The 22,829-nt window shown below is 44.9% G+C and overlaps 1 protein-coding gene across 1 annotated transcript; it reads right to left on the bottom strand.

Annotated features, from left to right (window-relative positions):
• Positions 1-797: 797 nt before the first annotated feature.
• CXXC4 (CXXC finger protein 4) lies at positions 798-22,792 on the bottom strand. The gene is made up of 3 exons (XM_021531433.3): positions 21,976-22,792; positions 21,705-21,888; positions 798-4,406 (listed from the first exon to the last, which is right to left on the bottom strand). Exons 1-3 carry the CDS (start codon positions 22,779-22,781, stop codon positions 4,362-4,364), a joined length of 1,035 nt encoding a protein of 344 aa, XP_021387108.2. The 5' UTR covers positions 22,782-22,792; the 3' UTR covers positions 798-4,361.
• Between the last annotated feature and the right edge of the window lie 37 nt (positions 22,793-22,829).

Here is a 22,829-nt window from a genome sequence, read left to right as displayed (position 1 = left end):
TTTGGCACCTAAGAGCAGACTTTCTGTTGATTAAAGGAATATTCACAGAAAAATGACGTTCCAAATTTCACCAAAATCAGATGACGTGCCTGTCACGAACCTTCCCACCTATCTGAAGTTGCTTCAACGCTGGCAAGTAGTATGGGGAAACAAAATGTCAAGAAGAAAACATTTCCTTAGCTAGGTATATTTTTTGAGACAGGTAGAGAGCTGAACTTTGAACTGAGAAGCAGTAAAACAGAAAAGAAGACAATGTTGTCATTCTCTCACAAACCGTATTTGTAATTCCAAGTATTTCAACAGCAACAGGATGATCTATCCTCAGGACTACTGTTTGTTGCAAGAGCTACATCCACCTTTGCATGCTTCTTCATACAAAGCTAACTGCTAATTTATCACTAGTCCACTCTTTTTATACAACACAGGTCTGCATTAATGGGTTCAAGGCTGTTCTGTAATTAGTCTTGCTCTTACTTCACTAACCTTTCAGAGCCTCAAAATCTCAAAGTAACATTCCTAGTAGAAGAAAAGGCAGTATTTTTTTCTGCTATTTAAAAAAATCCAGAGTACAATGTTACCTTCAATTATACAACTTATGGGGTTCATCAAACAACAATTGCCAATTGAGAAGGAATAAGCTCTGTGGCTATTGTACCATCACTTCATAAGCATTCATTCCCATACGCAAGACTGAGGTCAGCATTTGGACCTTCTCGCTCATTTTGAGGGTTCTTTGTAAAAGGTTTTCTTTGCTTAAGATCCCACAAACAGGACCTGTTTATGGAAAAAGAGAGATATTTTGAATACTAAAGTCCTTTATTCAACAACACAGAAATATCACAAAAACAACTTTACTGGGCAAATTGTGTGTTTTTATACAGTTTTGTACATGCCCCATAAGTGATTATTTTTTCATAAATACACTGTTTTCCAAAACTGTTTTTTTCCATAATTGCACAAGCATACATACACCTTACACAAATATCTATTAGAAAATTTAATAGATAACTGCACAGTTCAGAAATAGGAGAACACTGTGAAAGGAGTACATTTTTGTGGCCCATGTTTCTGAAAATACCCTCCTAGTTCCCTGCAATTGTGAAAATGGAGTACTTTCTAACATAGGAGCTGTCTTTTGTTCACTAAGAATACAGTAGAGCTCAGCGTGAAACTGCCAAATTTAATAAAAACAAAATCTGAAACATTTAGCTGTTACATGAGAACCCACTGTTTGATATCACTATGCATCTAACCATGATCAAAGACCCACTACTGCTTTTTGCTGAATGCATTCGACCCTGAATGGTATGTTCATTTAACTACTTTCTTTCTTCATTATTTGATTACAGATATAGCCCATTTAAAGACTTTACATTCTTCAACATTAATTGTAGGACTTACATACCAGGGGGTCTGTACAAAAGGGAGTATTTTCCCTCATAGGGAGGGTCTGTTATTAATTGACAGAATGAGTACATGTGCCTCCCTTTCAAGCTTACCATTTTTCATAAGTTTATCTGGGGTATGCCAAAAATGCTTCCACTAGGCTTAGTGCTCACACCTAGAAGACAGAAAGAGTTCTGCTTTTTTTTTTTTCCCATACCCATTTTTTTTAACTTTCACTGTGAGAATGAAGAATGGAGAAGAATACAATTTTTCACACTGGAAAACAGTCTTGGACCTTGTGAAAAACACAAATTTGGTAATTAGAACTTGACAATAATCTGATTGACAAATATGTATATAAATGGGGAGGGTTGGGGAGGGCAGTGAGGAGAGACAGGCCAGAAAATGGATTTCCGTCTTCAAACATCACTAATTAAAATGCTCTATGCACGCAACATCATATTAAATACTGTTTCAGCAGAGTCTAAAAACCTGATGGTGCAAAGGAACAACATATGAAATTAAACTCATAAGGATAAATCAAAGAAAATTCACCTCTTGTTAATTTTCAATACCTAACAGGGATGCTTGTTTGTGTGTTTAACAATTTTGGATTGACATGTAAAACACCACAATTACAATATACAGATCCATTAGTTCTTTAAAACAAAACAATAAAACAAAAAAAGGAACCACAACAAGACATGCAACATTAGGGTATTAGACAGTAAGTACATTGCTATGAGTGTCTTTGTACACCTAATGTAGCCTGAACTTAATTTTGCCTCTGTTTCTGTAAGAGCAATGAAAGTCTTCCAAAGAGCAAGGCAAGCTTACCAGCCAGATGTGCAAATAAGGCTTCAGTTTGTAAGTCAATCAGCACTTTGGTAGAGAAGACCTTGCAGAGCTCATATTGGTCTAGTGATCAGTAACAGAGGCCCCTAACCAAAAAGTCTCCAACACAAAAAAAAATCCATACACGGCTGCCCTAAAAACAGACACAAAGCTAATTGAATGGGCATTGGATGAGTATTCAGCTGAGGATCTCACAAGCTGTAAAAGGGGCACTGTGATAGAAGCATTTTAAGAGTGACATTCCACCTCTGAAGGCATGTATGTGACATCATACAACGCAAAGACACATGCACTGACCCTGAGCTGAGGATGCAGGTGGAAGCCCAGCCCAACTGTGCCCTCCAGTTACCCTGGGTCACCCACGCTCTGCCCGGTCCTGCTGACACACACATGCGACTTCAGGAGGTTCCTCTGCCTCACTTTCTGGGCTGTTCCCTGCCCGCCCTACTTGCCAAAGCTGGCATCTTCCCCACCTGCACAGGTCCCACACTGGAGCATTCCCAACCCATCCCTCGTGCTTCACCAAGTAAGTGTGACCAGGGGCCAAAGGCTGAAGTACATAGCAAAAACTGGAAGAAAGTGCCAAAACAGTAGGAGATTTACATGTGCTGTGCAACATTAACTCGTTATTTCCATGCCCAGCACCTTGTTTGTTAAACTACTGGTAGGCCTATCTTGTATAAAATTATAAATCTATCAAATACATGGAACAACAGCATTCACTTACTTTGGTGGCATGGCCTTCTCACTTGTGAGTGGTATGACAAAGCCAAGTGATAAAAAGTGATGATCAACTGATAATAAGTATCCCTAAATAAAGAATCCTCCATATTTTTTATGGCATGTCAGCTATATCCCTCTGTGTGCCGCCTTTCCATGTAGTAGACATTTCTTCCATACAGCTAGAACAGGAAGAAGAATAGCAAAGCATTTTTGTAAGGGCTTAAGGGATCAGTTATTCGGCAAAGCTGAGATCAGTGGGCCAAGAAACATGTGGGGAGAAATGGTCTTTTTCTAAAAGCATTAAAAAAAAAAAAATTATTGTATACCACAAAAATATCCAGGCTCTAAAATGAGCACAAATGCAAGTGAGACCTAAACCAGTCCAACTGTCAAAACTCACTTAACTGTGAAGAGCTCCCCCAGAACCAAAAATATGGCATTCCACTTTATAAAATATTTACTCCATTGACTGAAAATGTTACATAAGATCTTGTAGGTGAAGGGTAATTAAGCTGAGTCACCATTTTTCCTAGGGTCTCATACTCTGGTTTGTATCCTAGAACAAACTTTCTTTAAATGACTAGTTTTGCACATTTGCCTATGCTGGGCACAGTGAAAAAATAAGTCAGACACCAGACAGCATTTTTTGAGAGCTACCCCTCTGTAAAGCTCTTTTGGAAGCAATGCAAGTGCACAAACCACTATTCTAATATAGTGCTTGAAGGATTAATTTTAAGTGTTACGTCTTCCCCTCTCACAACACCACAACAGAAGGTAATTGCTAGATGTGTCATAATCTTTTTATCTTGGAAAACTTGGCATCAAGTTTCTATGGAAGGATGCATGGTAAAACAGTGCTGCTGTTGCTGCTGCTAAACAACTAGCAAAATAATAGTTAAAGCTAGAATTTATTGCTCCGGATTTAATTTGCAGAACCACACTGTTGTGTACAAACCGTTTATCTCCATTGATGCTCAGACATGATTGTCTCCTTGTGTCTAAACACACAAAATACAAGCGGCTATCTGTACAGTTTACAGTACTGAAACACATATATTTGAAAATGAAGTATAGATATGTTACTTTTCAAAGATACATAACTTTATAGCAGGGGTTTACCCAAACTTTTTTTTTTTTACAGCCACTTTAAAAATAGACAACAACTTCACTAGTATAGCTAAGTTACATCAAAGAAAGAATTGGTGTACTGAATGTGAAGAAGCTGGCCAATTCCCCAGGCTCACAGATTTTTGTCTTTTGCTTTTGAGGAAACCCCTATACATAAAGGAAAATAGTATCTGAGTATATTCTTCAATGGTGGACTAAGCAGTTTCTTAAAACAAGACTTTAGCTTGCCATTCACTTCGGACTGCCTCGAAAATAAGATACACTACTGCTTAAAAGAACCATCGGAATGCTTCAGCGCTGGGAACAGGTGCTCTCTAAAAAAAAAGCAAGAAAACAAGTTAAGCTTTCTTTTGTGGCATTGGCATACTCGAGTTCTAGTTGTTCTTTTCCTTTACATTTTAGGCATACTTTCAGTTATCTAGGAACAACATGATGCCTCCCATTGCTTGACAATTAACAGAAACATTCTTCTCGAAACACACACCATTTTAGGATCACACGCAATACATCATACTCAGTATGTAACACACCTAACATGTGTCTTCTCCTTAGTTTGTTAACAAGGTAGTAATGGAAATGTAAACATTGCTAGAAAAAATATCTGGAAAACAGACAGTGCTTTTAGAATAACCACATGGTTGTACAAAGGTTTCTGCCTTGAGCTGGCATACTGAGCATGCAGTTATGGCTTGGTGGGGTTGTGGGTTAAACAGACACTTTGGCAAGACCACGCTCATGACAGGGGAGTGGCAAAGGCCCTGCTCTGTCACTAGGAAAGTGTGCTGTGTCTTCAGACACCTTAGGAGGAGAGGCTGGCATTTTCAAACCTCACCTTGTTCCACATTTAGGTTGCAATGCAGAAAGAACTGAAAACACATCCATGACTTCATTCCAGTGAGGTAACCAATCACCCTGCTGACTTAAGGGTGCTGCCCAGACTGCCCCTGTCCTTTCTTTCACACACGTGCAGGACCTTGGCTTACAGAGAAACAGTCCTGTGTAAACAGAGCTACTACACCCCTCTTTCCCCCATCTGCTGCACCCTGAAAATGATATCCACTTGCATCCAGGTTCCTCCATACACATTTGAGTAGTGCAAATTCCCTTCACAGCTTTAAAGTACAAGCTACATGAAGGGGCTTAGCCTGCAAGGGCTGTGTCATTTCTGCAAGGTAATTCTCATCCTCAATTTCCTTCAGTCAAAAGATGATGAAAGTGCTCTTGAACCCATGCAACCTCCAGAAGTAATGACTACGCTGTCCAGGGAGGGGAGAGTGAGCCCAAACATGACACTGTCACTCTGTCCCAGCTCACAAGTACCTGTTTCATTAAGAACTACCCACAAAACAGTAGTGCTATCTCTGAAAAAAATTCTCCTAAAAGCAAAACCCTGGAAATTTGCAAATAAATACTTGTAACAAAGAAGTTCTCATGGATGTTGCTGGTGACACATTTAAGTACATGTCTCTTTTTGAAATAACTATTTCATTTTTGTTTCAGGGAAGACCCTTTTAATGTTTTCCAAGTTTTTCCAAAAAAATCCAACAAACTATGGACCCTGCAGTGTACACGTGCATTGTACTGAGTGTCACAATATTACTTTCTGAATTCCAGGGAACTGCTCGTTAGTATGGCATGTATTTTTTGTTGAATAATTAGCCCAGTTTGTGATAAACAGGCTCAAGCAGTACACAGCTTCTCTTTTTGTAAAAGCCATATGAAAGGGGAGCTGTTATTGTTATGTTTATTGCTTCAGCACTTGGAAATACCAGAGATCAAAATAATTCTGCTGTATTATCAGAACTCTGACCTGTTGTCAATTCAATATCCACTCCCCCTCCACAAATGTTACACTTCAATAAATCATCTGAAAATTAACTTCCAAGGACAATAAGCTGGTGTGTTGAATACAATCACCCTGACTAGTGTGAGTTCTCTTTGTGTTGGTGGTGCAAAAGTAGGAATTGCTCATATCCATCTTTACCAGTCCCTGTTCTGCCTGTTTACACGAGGTGAGCATAAGCACACGTAGCGACAGAGCACGGCAGCCTCGCACCCAGGTACACCGAGGAGAGCTAATGCAATTTCTAGACCATCCACAGCGGTCTGTGTGGGCTGTAAGATGGCTGCTGAGAGCGAGGTTTACAGATTTATAATTTATAAAGAGCTTGGCTGCAGAAGAGGCTGGAGTTCAGAATGGCAGGAAACAATCATATGACTAAATTGACCTCAGAAGAACAGTCAAACATGCAAACATATTAAACTCAATTGTCTTCACTTGAAAACTAAATGTAATATTCTGCTGTGGGTCCATCTGCCTGAACACAAAACCACAGCTAGACAGAGAGATTTAAAGACATAGTGACTGAGACAGCTTTTATTTATTTTCTTGCCACATCAGGTTGAGTTACTGTCAGACGCTGTCATATCAGCTGGAAGTAAAGGTGTAACGTCTGATTAAAAGGTCATTCAGACCTTTAAATACACAGAACAGTATTTTTGAAGGGCAAGGCTGTGGTTTAATATGTGTGCTTTTGAAAAACTGCAAGATAAGGAATTTTTGCATCTGTGTACCAAGTTTTAATTAAAGATATACATTTACAATTAAATATCCATTGTGCTAACTACCAATTTGGGAATGAATTATTAATCCACTCTTAAAAAAAAAAAAAGAAATCTTTTAAAACTGAACAGCTAGATCAAGTTAAATCTTAACCAGTATATGCAATGAAATCCATAGATTTCACCACTCCAAGAATCAAGGTTATTTCCAGACAAAGAGAGACCCTTCAGCCCATTTAGAGGTTTAGCACACCCACACACAAGTTTAAGTGCAAGGACCATCTACTGCTTGGCTGTATAAACCCAGCACTCCCAGCTGGGGAATCAAACTCTCGGTGAGATTACAGCGCATTTGTGGATCTCTGTGCTGCTGGTGGGGAATGGTTATCCTGAGTGACAGGAAAGACAGATCCCCTGGAAGCCTAGGGAGGGGTGGTGAGGGGCACAACCAGAGATGATCAGTGGGGTTTTGCTGTAAAAGCCTTCACTGCTCGTGCTGGTGCAAATGTTGACAAACGGCAGCCTTGCTCTCAGGAGGATGCTCAGAAACCTGCAGCCCTGGCTTCTCCAAGCAGGTAATGCCATAAAGCATGGAGCTGGAGAGGATTTATCCCTACATAAACCTAGGATGAAATGTCCTCCACACTTTCAAACTTTCTATTCTGCTCCCTATGTGCCAGCTTTCAGTGCAGAATAAGTAGTTAAAATATTTGAAATCTGAAAATCTAATTATTGCCTAGAAAAATGAGCTTAATATAGGGAACCAAGCATGCTACATTTTTGAAGAAGGAGGTAAAAAACAGGCAACAGAAACCAACAGAAAATCTCAATTAAGCAGAAAAATTATACCTATGTATCTGTCCTGGATGCCCCACAGGGAAACGTAAAAGCAGACCCTTGCTGTACACAACACATAAAAACATCATGCTGGCAGGAGCTGTAAATTCCTCACCAAAGTCTGTTTCAATACTTGCATTTTCTCAGCAAAAGCACTCAGTAAAGAATGATGCCTCCCACTGCCCTCTGGGGTGACCGACTGAAGGGGGTATGGGATGCCAGACAGCGGGATTTGCTCATCCAGGGCCCACCTGCTTGCCCAGCCCAGCCCTTGGCGAGCTCAACCCCACCTGCCAGAGTCCTCCTCTCTCCTCGGCTCTCGGAGTCTCACAGCCACCTGAGAGATGTGATAGAGACAAGGAATCGAGAAAGTTGGCTGCACCTGCTTGGGATGCTGCTGCTGCTGCTTAGGGGGCAGGAAAAATCCAGAGCTATCCAACCAAGATTCACCGTAAGTCACCTGTATTACTGTTTTCTACAAGGCTAGGGAATCATTTGAGTTGAGGTAAACTGCATTCAGAAATAAAATAGAGTAATAAAATATATCAGAGCACTACATGATTATGATCTAATACTTTACCAATGTTAAAAGATACTGCATTATGTAAGAATCCTTTGATGTTTGATCCATGAGCAAAAATCCTGCTCTTATTGAAGTAAACTCCTATGTTGGCTACAGCAAATTATTAGCCAGATGTGGCACTCCTCATTCCTCTTGAGGAGCCCTAGAATCAATCCAGCTCAACAGAGGCTCTTTGGGAAGTATATAGCAACTGAGATAAATCCAACAAAATCTGGGCTACCTGGTGGTCTTTACAGAAACCTATACAACCACAGAAATAGACAGTGCATTAATGAATCTCAAATTCACGTGGCAAATGACATTAAACTGGTGGATTTCCCAAAGCAGTGGGATTGGTGCTAGAAACACAGGGAAAACTGAGCTTATCAAGATCTGCAGATAATCCAACATGGGCTTTACAAGTTGGAGAACAATCTCTCCTTGAAATGTCTTGCACAAGAGGAGCAGTTTGGCCCAATAAGTTATATACTTATAAATATGTGTGTGTGTGTGTGTGTGTACATATATCTCAATATATCTACATATATATAAATATATGGTCAGATATAGAAATATGGTGCTCTATGGTGGCCAAAACAATTCAGCTAGAAAGTCCTGGCCTCTGCATGAAATGCAATTTTAATCAATCAGCAGCCCAGCCCAGCAAATACTGACCACCACTGGCCATAAACCAGTGCCTGTATGCTTTCCCTACACTTTATGAATGCAGGCTATGCACCTCATCAGTCTCACAGAGCCCACATGATCACAAGCAGGAAAGCAAAGCAGCCTTTATGTCACACCTTGGATTTCTGGTGGCACAAGCTAATTCAGTCACCCTGGAAATGACATCAGCATTGCTCATACATAAACAGTGCAGACTCTGGTGCAGAAACTCACTTTCCATCTCGGATTTGCCTCTCTGGAAGACCCTTCCCCAGAAAAGAGCTGGGCTCAGGGCACACAGGGTGGTACAGGCACAGTCTCATTACACTGTGATGGGCTAAAACCCAGCAAAGGGATGCAGTCTCCCAACCTGAAGAGCACTGTAAGATCATAGAATGATTTGGATTGGAAGGACTCTTATAGATCACCTCCAGCTCACCTGCCATGGGCAGAGACACCACTCACTGCACCAGGTTGCTCAGATCCCCATCCAGCTTAGCTTTGAACACTGCCATGGATGAGGCATCCACAGCTTCCCTGGGCAGCCTGTTCCAGTGCCCCACCAAAGTCAGTATGTTTCTTCCTAATATGTAATCTAAACCTATCTTCTTTCAGTCTAAAGCCATTTCTCCTTTTCCTACAACTATGTGCCCCTGTAGAAAGTCCCTCTCCACTTTTCTTATAGGCTCCCTCCAGGTACTGGAGGGATAATCACCTCCTGAACCACAGAGCATCAGCATCTCCTGACATACAGGAAGGTGGGTGGAAGATGCCATGTGTCCTGCACCAGCCTGTTCTGACACTGGCAGCAGCAGCCTGGACAGCATCTCCACTCCTTACTTGCCTAAATGCTAACTACCCTGAGAGGAAAGCAGCCTTTCAAAGTACCTGCAGCCCACTTTGTTCCGCTCATAAATATACATTACCTACAGCAATGACTTTGGGGAAAACCTCATGACACTCAGATTCAGCTCACATAGTCTCCTTGAATGTTTTTCTTCAGGCAAGGAGGCTTGGGGGCAAGAAACTAGTGTGTGAACTGCATCCCCTGGAAATGCAGAAGGAAAAAGCAGAACCCAGCGTGTGGCACGTTTCTCCCAGCTGCTCTGCTGCCTGTCCTGGAGGTATGCCAGAAGACCCACCACGCTGACCCAGCACTGAGGGGGCCAGCTGTGGCTGCAGGAGGATGAGTGGATGAGGCTTTGGCACACGTGCACACCAGCTGGCTCAGGGGAGCTCTGTGCAGGAATAGCCCTCACCTCAAACTCCTGGCATCCTCCCACCCAGCCACAGGCCCACGGGAAGGATGTGCTGCCCCAGCTCTGGACGAGGTGTGAAACAGTCCACAAAGCTGCTGCTCCCCACAGCTGCCAAAACCCTTGGCTGCCCACCAACGCTGTGCTCCTGCTCCCTGTACGAGTTATCAGGCAGTAACAGATGTCCTCTAATAACAAGCTTATTATTGGACTTAGCAGATAAAAAGGGACATGTATGCTGGGTCCGAAGTTTGGCAGTGAGCTTTCTTCCACAGCCCACCTTAAAATATCTCTTCCCCATACCTGAGCTACAGGCCTGTCTTCCTTCATAACAAGCATGAGATTTAACATTTATTTTAAAAGTCAGCTTTATTTGCTCTGAGAGGACACGCATCTGCGTGCTGGCAGTTATTTTTCCACTTGTGCTGTATATCTCTCAGCCTGTATTTGAGACAAACCAGATTTAGAACACACCAGATTCGGAAAACTCATTTGCCTTTCTCTGCTGCCAGCTCCACCAAGTGCAAAGTAAACCTTTGCCACAGGACATTGCAAGCAGAAATTTTTAAAACGTATTCCTAAGTCAGGGTCATGGTTTGAAAACCCAGCTCTTCTCAAGTAGCTCAAAGTAACCTCAGGAGATTTCAGAGGAGTCAGCTGGGGAATAAAGCATTTGTGCCAACGGCCACGGAGACCTGCCACTGTACAGCCGGATCCTGCCACTTGGACTTGACATCAGCAGCAGGCCATAGCTCCTCAGCCAAATCAATAGGATTAGTCAGAGAAGTAATGTGTTTCTCCACAGGAGAAAAAAGGAGCAAAGGTATCCCTCATTTACATTCACTGCACACCACAGTTTATTTGATATATTAACTTTTTTTCACTATATAGATGAGATCAAATTTGGGGGAATGGGGTCCCGATCTGAAAAAATGCGTAATGCCATTGGGAAAAACAGATGGCAACTTCAGAAATCATAAGGAATCCAGACTAATGCTGTCAAAGAACAAACAGCTAATTCCCAGGAAATGTTAGAGCCCCTGGAGCCCCGCTCTGTGCCGGCGAGCATCACCTTCAGCTCTGAGGAGCGCAGCTCCCGTGCTCCACCATCGGTCTCAAGAGCCCCAGGGGCCAGCTGGAGTCACTGAAGCAGCGCAGCGGTGCGCAGAGGGTACCGGCACAGGATGCAGGCAGAGCCCCGGGGAGGAACACACCTCCTCTGCCCATCCCCTCCCAGGCTGGGGGCAGCTGGCTGTGGACGCCTTCCAGCACGCTCCCTCCCTTGTGCCAGCGCAGCGCTTTTGGCCAGCGAGCCGAGGGACGGAGCCAAGTCTCCACCTCTGCCGCTTCGCTCGCTCCCGAGGGGAGCGCGGCTTGGCCGCCGCTTCGCCAGCCTGGCAGCCCGCCCGCGGGGCTGGCAGCGCCCGGCCGGGACTCCTGCTGCCACCTGCCACCCTGCCACCGAGCTCCAGCTGGCCACACGCCGGGCTCAGCCGGGCTCCTCGTGCCTCCCTGCCAAAGGCAGCGGGGAGCGTAGCAGAGCTTTGGCTTTCCGGGTCAGGGGTATCCCACACCTCACTGTCAAAGGGATTCACGTTTCTTTCCCTAGTTCTACATCTCTTTCGAGCAGTTCATGCAGTTCCTTCACTTTCTTCAGCTGCCCCTGAACCTGAGGGTGGAGCTGCTAAGTCTGCTGGAGTGCCTACTCAGCTTATGTGGCTATTTTGCCTTTTTTCATTTATTATTTGCATTCCAGCAGCATATGAAGGCCTCGGGCAGGATGAGAGACTGTTTCTGTTAGTTCTGCCTGCCTGGCCTCTCAACCAGTAGGTCTGACCTGTCTCCTGCTTTTTCAGGAAGGGCTCATATGAGCTTTAGGAGTGTTACTTCAGAGCCAAAGATGATGCTAAGCAGGTCAGAAAAGGTGTCCTTCAGTGCTCCCATACTGACTGTGGGAATTAATATTAGTAGTCAAATGCTTTATTAGCAGAAAGCTCTTGTACTGACAAAAGTTTTATAGATAAATTCTTGGATACAGGTTTGTTACCACCATGCAATATAAAACCCAAGACTCTACAATGCACAAGACACTAAAAATCAAATATCCGCACCAATCATCAGCTTCTGCTTTTGCCTAGGACCTGTCTGGTTACTTCTGACTTCTGTGGCAGACATTATCAACTAGAAGTGTGCCTGCCTACTACAATGGATGTACCATGTGCATACACCTCCCCCTCTCTCACACGCTGCCATTCACCTTCTCCCTAATCAAATCTCTGTGAAGACCATCCATCAACCCCTATCATTTATCCTTCTCACACACACCAGCTCACAAAACAGAATTATTCTTGTTAACATTCATTCCATTAATGAGAAATCCCTGCTGGTTCATCATCCAGTGGTACAAGTCTTTGCACTCACAGGCTGACATCTCTATCATTCTCCAAACTGCTGCCCTGGGGTACAGTAATCTCTTACAGACTGGTCTCCAAGCAGAGGAGAGGCACGTTTCTTAGTACCAAACCTAAATTTAAATCTCTTTCCCCTTGAGCTGCTGGGGTTTCAGTATCTTTTTCTCCTGCATGGAACCTAAAATCAGCTATGATGCCTCATTGGTTAGCTAACTGCTTCTGTCCTTTGGGATTTTTCATATGCTGTTGATAAAAGAGCCAGTGAAAAATATCCATTAAATTCTTGATCTCTGCTTTCTTGTTTCTTTTTCTGCAAATCTTGAAAAAAAAAATAAAAAAAGGAAGGAGAAATACATAAATACATCACTCAAATGCAGCACTTGATATCTGAGCTGAGGGATTATAACCAGCCAATGCCTAAGACCCATCCCAGGTTCCAGTTTGGCTCTCTTGTAGCCAAGCATCAAGGTGAGCACCATGTATTGTCTGACTCGATGCAGGAAGAGGAGCAGCAACATGCTCTCATACAGCAGGTCACCACAATTCCTGACTAGTGAGGGAAACATTAATACATTGTAAATGTTTTTGAATTCCATTTTTTCTTAGGTGTGTCTTCTGAAATTTGCAAGGATGACAATTAAGACCCATCTCAGTAATTATTTTCACGACACTGTAACCTCCACTGGACTTTGACCTCCAATTTACTTTACATCAGCTTCCAAGCAACCAGCCAACCATTTCACCACCTCCCAGGGCTCTAATGAACTGGTGATGTAGAGGGAATGGGTTTTACATCCTTACTAAGATGGTGTGACCGAGTCCTCTCCCACCCCCTGCCATGTGGGTCACACAACCTTCCAAATTTTTGTTCATTCTAAAACTAAAAGACTTTTTTTACTAATACTACTTGCTTTGGAAATCACATATTTAACAATGTATATTCCTTGTCTATCCTTTTCTGTTTCCAACATCTTTAATTACTCTCACTCTGCCCTCCTTGTAGCTTCTACACAGACTCTGAGAGCTCTTCAGTTCTCTTCCAAGCCTGTAACTGCCAAGGCTGCTGCACCCAATCTCCAATCCCCCATCATAGTCAGGATGTGTAGGACAGATGTCACTGAGCTGCAGTTGTTTTGGGGTACTTTTTAAATGACAATGGGGCAAATTCTTTGCGTTAACACCATGCCAGACTAATATGCTGTCAGCTTGCTCCACCTTTCCTATGAAACAGTACAGACCACCAAAGAAACCTTTAAGACCAAGAAGTCCTTGTGCAAGAAATAATTTTCAGCCTCTCCTCTGCAAGCTTCCCCTCTCTCTTTCACATCTGTTGGCTTTTCTGTATGTATGCCTTTTTCATTTTCTTACCCCTTGAATAACTTGTTTGGATGACAAGACTCCACCCATACTAAATGCTCACCCTGATATCACAACTCTCTTCACAAACTCCAGTCAATTTTTAAGAATTAACTTTTAAAACTGGTTTATGATATCAACAAGGGCAAGTGGAAAGCCCTGGTTACCCTCATCAAGGTTCCCTTCAGCTCTGTGAAATCCTGGCCTTCCCCTGCAGAAGTTTTGGGAAGACGGTTACTGGCAAGCTCTTCAACTGCCCCACCTGAATACTAATTTATTACTCAGAGCACTGTGCTCAATCTGTCCCAATGTAACTGAGCCACCCCTGTGGAGGAGCAGACACCCTCTCACTGAGGCTTCAGACCAGTATAACCAAGCCTCAGCCACTGTGGAATTCTCCGCTGTTTGAACACTTTGCTGCTCTTCTTTCCTCCTCCTCTGCCCTCACCTTAAGTGATATCCATCCTAAACACCCTTGGATTTACCCCATTTTCTAGTATGTATTAAGTTCTTCTCTCCACCTTAAATTTTAATACTGCTTCTCCACTTCCTAAACCAGTGAACAATCTCTCTCATCTCTGTCACAGACAGATTCTTAGTCAAATACATAGACAGATAACTTCTAGTCAAAAGAAGTCTGATAACAGCTACTGGGGATCCTACATAGAAGTACAACAGACACCATGACCACAGCAGTCTGAAGCAGAAAAGAATCCTGTCCTGAGAAAGGAGAGGTGCAAAGTTTTAAAATGTCCAACACTTCAGAGATTGAGATAAAGAAAAATACTGAGTAGAGCAGGGAAAAAATAAGATTGTATGGCGAGTATGGGAAAGGCACTTGATGAGTATGCTGCCTGACAAGAACACAGTATCCAGCATGACCCAGGCTGCCTTTATTCCTTTTATGTTCTCATATCTCACTTGGCACCACTGTCTGGTTAAATAGGAAGGAACAGAGAAACTCTGGAAAACTGCAAAAGAATTAAACAGGCTTCACGCATACCTGGCTATGGATTTTTATAGTGTTAATTAAGAGGATGCCGAAGAGTTCCAGGGAGGAAAAAATATTTCCCATAATGTCTGAGAGTAGAAGTTAACAAGCCTGCTGGGATCTTTTTAGCCCCTGCAGAGCTAAGGCTTCAACATTATTAAATAGCTGTCGCATCTAAAGTACAGTGCAACATAACTCAACACACAACAGAAAGCACAGGATGCTGAAATGTCGGATGACTTTAGATTACACCACAGACTAATTCAATTTCCGGACAGGTGTTTGCATGTGACTGAACAAGATATGACTGTGAAAACAAGAAAAGTACCCAAAAGAAGAGAGAAGGCAGACATGCAGTCAGGGCCCTCAAATAGCAAAAAAGGTGTCAAAGGAAGTTGCATGCTTCAGACATTGTGGTTCAGTACAATCATTCAGATGAGCTATCAAAAACACTGACACTACAGAAGCAGAGAAATGCTTTCCCTGAGTGGTGGCACTCCTCAGGAGACATGGTGTCTACTACCAGTTTTTAAGCACATAGTTGGTGGCTTAGGAATTATTAGCCACCAAGGCTACAGTGATACTAGTTACTTACTGCTCCCAGTTTGCTTGGGTACATCCAAAAACCTTATCCCTATGCAAGCAGCAGCCATTTCCCATTGCAACCAGTGATAAAAAGGATTATGCTGTATTTGATGAGTCTTTAAGGTGTACATTCTAGGTTTCCCTACTTAGAATTATTTCACCAAGCCTAACCCTTAAAATATATGCATGTTAAGAGTTGTAAGATGACTAGTTTTCTTTTTAACAATACAAATTTTTAGGATATTTGGAAAATTCCCTTTCTTAGTCATAAATGCATGACGCAGCATACAGAAATTAATATCAACTTTTTTTTCAATTCTTTAGGGCACTTTTTTTTTAAACCCAAAAAGCAGTACCAGGATGTTGTTTTGTGACAAAAAAGACTTTCTGGTCCTTTTCTTTCCCCAGTACCAAGGGATTTCTTGCTCACATCCTAATCCATTCTTCAAGTGAGCAAGGTCTTCCCTGACTTCAGTAAGGGTGTTAGGTGTTCACTTAGCAAAGAGAATTGTATGGAAAGTGACCACAAGATCCAATAATATGAACAAACATGAATGAGCAGACAAAAACTGAGACTGTTCCTTACTGTTACCCACCCCTAATCAGTGCTATGAAGCATGACATTCACATACGTACCAACTTAAACAAAGTCTCCTTATATGAATCAGGCATGATGTGCATAGTCTACAACAATTTGTACAAACATAGAATTGGAAAAGATTTTCCAAACATCCTGTAGCTGGCATAGGACTCCAAGTCATGATGGTTTTATGTACCTCTAACTGAAATATCTAGTTCAAAGTGACCTAGATGATTTGGGAAAAAAAAAAAAAGAAAAGAAAAAGAATGACACTTATTATGCTAACTAGTGCTGAAAAAAATCCCAAACCTCCCTCATTCATCGTCTTTCTCAAGACACATGTAGCTTGCCCAGCCTAAACAGTACATAGAGATTTAATTATATCAGCCTAAAAAAATTAGATTAAACAGTCATAACACTGAAATCTAGAGTCTGGCACAGAATCTTGATGTTCCAAGTGCATAACCTATACTAGTACTTAGAAAACCATGCAAACAACTACTGAGTGCAATCCAAATTCACAACCACCACAATCAGTTAACTTCTCTCTTACCACACAGACAATTTCACTAGCAAACAATCACAGTTCAATGATTTAAAGCGAGCAATTTTCAATGCAAGTACAAAACAGTGTTTTTATGAAAGAAATATTAAGTCTCTGACTAGCCTATAATTTTGCAGAATTTCTTGAAATTCTGTTCAGTTCAGTACCAAGTCCCACCACTAAGAGATTTTCTTAGGCAGGAGTAACTTCAATTTTGCCCCCTCTTAACAACAGTCTGCACAATGTATCAAGCAGCCATTTATACTCTAAACTGAACAGTAATGTCATGGGATTTGGGCACTTCCTCTGCTTTGCAAGCATCACATGAGGAAAGGGAAACAACAACATATGAAATGGTAAATCAGGCACCATCTAACCACATTTCATTTCAGAGGAAATCATTTGCACTCAGTCATCTGCCAGAACTGCAAGGAGGCCAAGTTTGTCTCCTCTGGGCTCTAAACATATCCCTCAACCCCATGACTCCCACCAACTGCAGCACATTCCTGCCCTGCAAGACGTGAACCTAACGCAGAAGGTCAACTCCCTTCAAGGAGATTTCTGAGCAGCAATCAGGCACTGGTGAGCAAAGATGTAGCTGCTCTGGTCTCTGCTGGATGTGGCAGTAGGAGGCCTGGTGTCCCCAGGAACCTTCGGAGGTCAAAAGGAAAACTCATCATTGAATGCATGCACGCAGTATCTGAAGGAAAGTGACAAAATCTCATGGCAAAATGTTTAACAAAGGCCAGATCTAGCCCTGCCTCTCACTTCCTCCCCTCCCTGCTCACACTGTCACAGAAGGATCATTCACCATGTTGGAAGCCCCAGGCATGAGGGTCACAGTCACCCAGTGAGGGCTCTCTTATGGTGCTAGCAGCCAGTTCCAGCGCCAGGCACACTCCCTGCAGGCTCAGGCCTGAGAAGAACAAGAGAACCCTGGCAGACTACCATAGTCACAAAAAAGGAGAAAAGAGGGGAAAAAACAGCTCTCAGGGCTGATCAGGGCTTTGCAGCCAACGCCAATGAAAATTGTGCTCGGGGCAGATGGCAGTTCTTGCTCCAGCTCTAAACGCCCTGGAACAAGGACTGCTTTCTTGCCCTTTTGCAAAGCGTTTAACACATGCACACAGGGAGCCTCAGCCAGATGGAGGGCTATGAGACAGTGGCAGGTAGGAGAGACAGCCTGTTGTCATACAGCAGCACTGCTGATGTTTAGGGATGAATGGCAACACGAGCTACAAGGTGGTCTTTCTTTCCACCTTCCAGTTAGCCCGCTGGATCGTGTTAGCCGCCTGCTTCTTATCAGACTTTACAGTTCCCCCTCACCACTGCTCAATTCCATCATGCCGTCACTTAACTTGTGCATGTAATTTAAAGCCAGATAGACAGCGGGGAAATTGCTTCCTCTGAGGCCCCTACTAATTGACCCCTATCCACAGAGCTCAGCAGTCTTCCCTTAACAGCGCTCGCACGCGCTACCGCAACACGAAGTGCGAGTTCGGAGGTTGCCAGCGCAGCCTCTCTCCCCCGTGGCAATGCCATATGGTGTTAAGACTTTCAGGATCAGACGCCGTTCCTGCTGAAATCAATCATCACAACCTATCCCTGGAGAAGGCCATCTCAAAATCCCACTGCCTTGAAGCGCAGCTCAGCCAAGTGCCTCGGATTTGGAGGCTGGTATTGACTCAGTCAGGTTGGTATGCAAACGCTCACTTTAACAGCACACATATCAATTAGCTGGGCTGTTACAAAGGGAGCAAGTGGTGCCCGCTATGATGACAGCATGCCTAAACAGCTGATATTTCACATTTGGCAGGACCCTTCAGCCCCTGCCAATGCAAGTCAGCCTCTCTGCCTGAACTTGCTGTCATGCTAATTAAAATGAACACTGGGGCAACTGAGATTCATACACCGAATAGGGTTCGCTTAAAAGACAGAAGGATGTGAACTACTGTCAGGCACCTAATCTTCATAACCTGCAGCAGAAGTTACAGACATGTGCCCCAATCAGAGGAAAATAAGTAGTCTCTATGGGTAAATAAAGATTATGTCTCTTTAAACCAACTGTAAATCTGAATGAACACAGAATATACATACACAAGTAGGCAGCGTGCAACGTGACGTCAATCTGATTTTTATAGATTTATTATTGCCGTACATAAAATTTCCTAGTAATAATAACATTCTATGAAAAATACTAGAGCATTGGGACACTTTTAATGTGAAAACAGTACAAGAAAAGTAGGAAAAATAATTCAAGTGTTTAAAAAAAAATGCTGGGCGAGAAGCATTCCATGAAAAATGCAAGGGTCAGGAACTGGAAAGCATTCACGTGAATCTGTCTTCAACTCCATATACTATCTTTGAGAGTTATATCCTATGCCACCATTGTATCAGTAGAAGAGATTTAAAGGAAAATGAGAGAAATGGTTTATGTAGGATCAGCCAGCTTATGGTTTATTGTTATTTTTCAAAGTTTCCATTTGTTTTTAAACATGGTTCCACCCCCCCATTGTAAATCACCCCTGCCCTTTGCAGCCACTGTCCAGCACAATTCACAAATCATCTAAGTGTGCAGTGGAATGTGCGCCCCTCAATCCCTGATGCATATCCATGGGAGTGTGCCAGGCAAGGTGCCAGGCGACCCTCCACACGCAGTGGTGGATCCTCCAGGAGCACAGGCCAAAGAGGCACTCCAGCCACTCACTCTGCAGGGAGGCTGTGCTTGCCCACCCCCAACACCAACACCTCTGCCACAGGGCCCTCGTGGAGGCCCTGTCACCCTCTGACACCTTGCCAGCTGGTGGCCACACAGCCAGAGCACTGCTGCTGCAACTGTGTTGTAGGCAGCCCTTCTGTCACTTTATTAATTTTAATTTTTTATAAAGAAGAAAGAAGATATAAGGAAAACAACTATGTAAATAAGTTATTCTTCCTCTCCTACTTACAAACCACACTTCTGTAAAGAAATTAGCCACATCCTGTGACAAACTTTGTGATGGGCCATGACCTGCAGAGAAGCGATGCATTATTGACATCTCCACAGCTGGAAAGAGAAACCCGTTTCCTTCGAGTAACAGTACAGCAGCAGAGGAGCTTTTGTGTTTACGTATCTGACGGAGCACAAACAGGAGAGAGCAAGTGGGGGAAAGAGAGAATGAAGAAGTGAAGGCAGGTGGTTATGAGAGCACACAAGTGGCTAATTAAACCATGGGTTTTACTAGTCACAGTGGTTAAATGATTTTAACGGGAGGCATTCTCATAGCACACCTTAAAAGTTTTTAACACTACCAAACACCTTTGTCAGGAGCAAAGAAGTTCTGGAAATGTGCTCAGAGATGCGCACAAACCCATAGGAAGATCTGATAATGTACAAATCTGTTTCTTCCAGAGATAGCTCACTTTCTGCACAAATCGATAAACCATCAGAACCTATCATTTATCACAAACATTAAATCCCAGCAGCACCCTGGTTTGCAAGCCTAATGAGGGAACTTGGCACACAAAGGCACTCTCAGTGCTGGGTAGTGTGGGGGGAATTCTCCATGTCTCTGGTTCAGGGAGTCTCTTTTACACTGTACTCAGCACTAACAGACCAGGGTGTTAACTACCGTTTTTGCAAACTTGCTACAAAACCAAAAAAGGAATATTATTGAGAAAAGCAAGAGCTGAAAACCTAGTCTAGTTTCTATCCCCTGGAAAGTCCATCCTGGTTTTTGTGTTAGCAATGCTGGGTCACCATTCACGAAAAAAGAGCTAAAAGGATGCAGAGCTAAGAATTAAACTTTCAGCAGGGACAGTTCACTCTTGAAAGAAGGAATTAATTAGTTGTTTTGATGAGGCTGGTTAGGAAAGAGTTAATGCTATCAGCCAAGTGTCAGTGAACCCCCAAATGTTGCTTTTGTCCCATGACAGTGTCAATACCAACACTATTATCTCAATTTATTTAGCACTGAACAAATTAATTGGCTCTAAGTGTTGCTTTTTCCCTGGAATCCCTCATCCCATCTCTTCTTGGAGAGAGCTCCTGCGAGCAATGAGCAAGGGAATAAACCGCTATGCAAACACACACAGGCACACACACACACAGAGGGAAGTTGCAATTTCTCACTTAGTTGCTGATTTCTGTGTCTACAAATCTTGGTGTCACCCACCACACACTACTCCTCTGTACTAAATCCATCATCCTCGACACCTTCAGACGCATCTGAGACGTGTGTCAAACCAGCAACACTGTAATTTTTATAATGACAAGGAATTAAGTATGATTACTAGTCTTTCCTCTCACTTGTTTCCTTCCCCTAATGATACCATCCAATTGCCATTTTCCTCACGGTTGTGTATTTTGGTTCCCATTGTCTGTCCTACCCAATACAATAACCGAAATGTCTGCGACACGGGATCTGCCTGTCTCTTGCACGTCTAGCAAATCTGAAAACCTGTTGTTACAGCTTTGGAGAACACAATACATTGTCAGTTCCGAGGAAACGTTGTAAAAATAACCATACATACAGTTCAGTGAGAAATCAGTTCAGTCATACCTGTGCTATTCTTCCATTTGGTTCAATACACCATTATTTCATGAAAGACATTGCCAAAGACTTGGGTGTGTTTCATCTACTACTGGGCTCCGTGGCCCGTTGTCTGTCTGGGACACACTGCTACCAGCCAACCTGGAGATGAACTTGCCATTGCTTTCCCTAAACTTCTGACAGCGAGAGCCTGGTGTTCAGCTAAAACTTTCCCTTTCCCACCTCCCTGCTCCTACAAACGGCCCCGAATCATGATTGCCATTAATTAAACAAGAAAAAAAAAAAAACAAAACCAAAAACAAAAAACGGGGGGAGAGAAATTAAAAAAAAAAAAAAAATTAAGAAAAAGGAACCAGAGAGCCAGCAGTCTTATGGAAACAGCACGGCAGATAAACCAGGTTAGCATCGTTCCGTAACGGCCACGAGTGGCGGGGCGGGGGCCGGCGCCCCCCGGCCGTCCCTCCTCGGCCCGGGGCCGGGGGCCGGCGGCCGGCTCGGCGGGGCGCCGCGGGAGGCGGCGTTTCTCTTCCCTGCGGGGCGGAGAGGGGCGGGCGGCGGGGCCGCGCCGCGGGGAGCCGCGCCCGCGGCGGGGGCTCCCTCAGAGCCTGAAGGAGGCCTCGGAGAAGGGATGCTGCATCTTGAAGCTAGACAAGAAGCACTGGAGGGGCGGGGGCAGGGGGTTGAGGAGGGACGGCGGGAGGCTGGGGAAAAAGAAATCATCTCCTCTGACCTCTAACGAAGTGCCCGGTTTTTTCTTAAGCTCTTCACATTTCCTAAATTTGCAGATCTGGTGTCCCGTTTTGCGGTTCCTGCAACTGCTGCAGACTCCACAGTTGATGAGCCGCTTGCAGGGCACGCACACCCCGCAGCGTTTCCGCTTCTTCTTGGCGGGGTTGCCCGCCCCGGCCCCGGCCCCGGCGCCGGTGCCGCCAGCCCCCCCTCCGCCTCCGCCGCCACCGCCGCCGCCTCCGCCGCCCCCCGCGCCGGCGGCGGCGCCCAGGGCGGAGGCGGGCGAGGCCGAGGCGTGGCTCTGCGGGCAGTCCGCCAGGTTGGCGATCTGGAAGGCGCTGTCTGTGACGGCGGCCGAGGCCGCGGCGGGGGAGTGCAGGGCCGTCATGACGATGACCCCGGGGGGCAGGGAGAGGCCGCCCAGCGCAGGGATGGCCGAGAAGGTGCCGACGCGGTCGGGGAGGTTCATGATCTCGGCTTCGGCGGCGCCGCACTTGAGCTTGTTCATGCACTCGCCGGCCAGCGGCCGGCAGTGCTCGGGGGCGAGGGTGGACAGGAAGTTGCCGTTGGCCATGGGCAGGGCGGGCTGCTCGGCCGGCGGGCAGCCGGGCTTGCCCAGCCGCTGCGAGTCGCTCCGGTGGTGCATGCCGCCCCTGCCGGCGTGCAGCGAGGAGGCGGCGGCGGCGGCCGCGGAGGCGGCGGCGGCGGCGGCGGCGGAGGAGGAGGAGGAGGGTTTCCTCGCGCCGCCCGCCGCGCCGCCGCCGCCGCCGCTGCCCCAGAGCATGGCGGTGGCGGCGGCGGCCGTGGCGGTGTCGCAGTTCCAGGGGGACATGCCGATGCGGGCGGCGGCGGCGGCGGCCGCGCTGGGGAAGATGGGGGTGGTGATGCGGGCGATCTTGGCCGCCTGGGGGAAGGCGCCGCCGTTGGTCTTGTAGAAGGTGGCGAAGGAGCGGTACCTCTCCATCTCCGAGTTGTAATCCACAAGGCTGTTGAGGGCCCCCTCGGGCAGGTGGCTGTCCTTGGGCAGCCCCGGCGCCTCGGGGTTGGGGCCGCTCTCCACGCACACGTTGGTGTTCATGGTGGCCTGGGCGGGGGGGGCGGCGGGAAGGGACGGGACGGGGGGGCT

The sequence above is a fragment of the Lonchura striata genome, chromosome 4, assembly GCF_046129695.1.
Source record: "Lonchura striata isolate bLonStr1 chromosome 4, bLonStr1.mat, whole genome shotgun sequence".
Lineage (NCBI taxonomy): Eukaryota > Metazoa > Chordata > Aves > Passeriformes > Estrildidae > Lonchura > Lonchura striata.
This window is presented reverse-complemented; position numbering and strand designations above follow the sequence as displayed.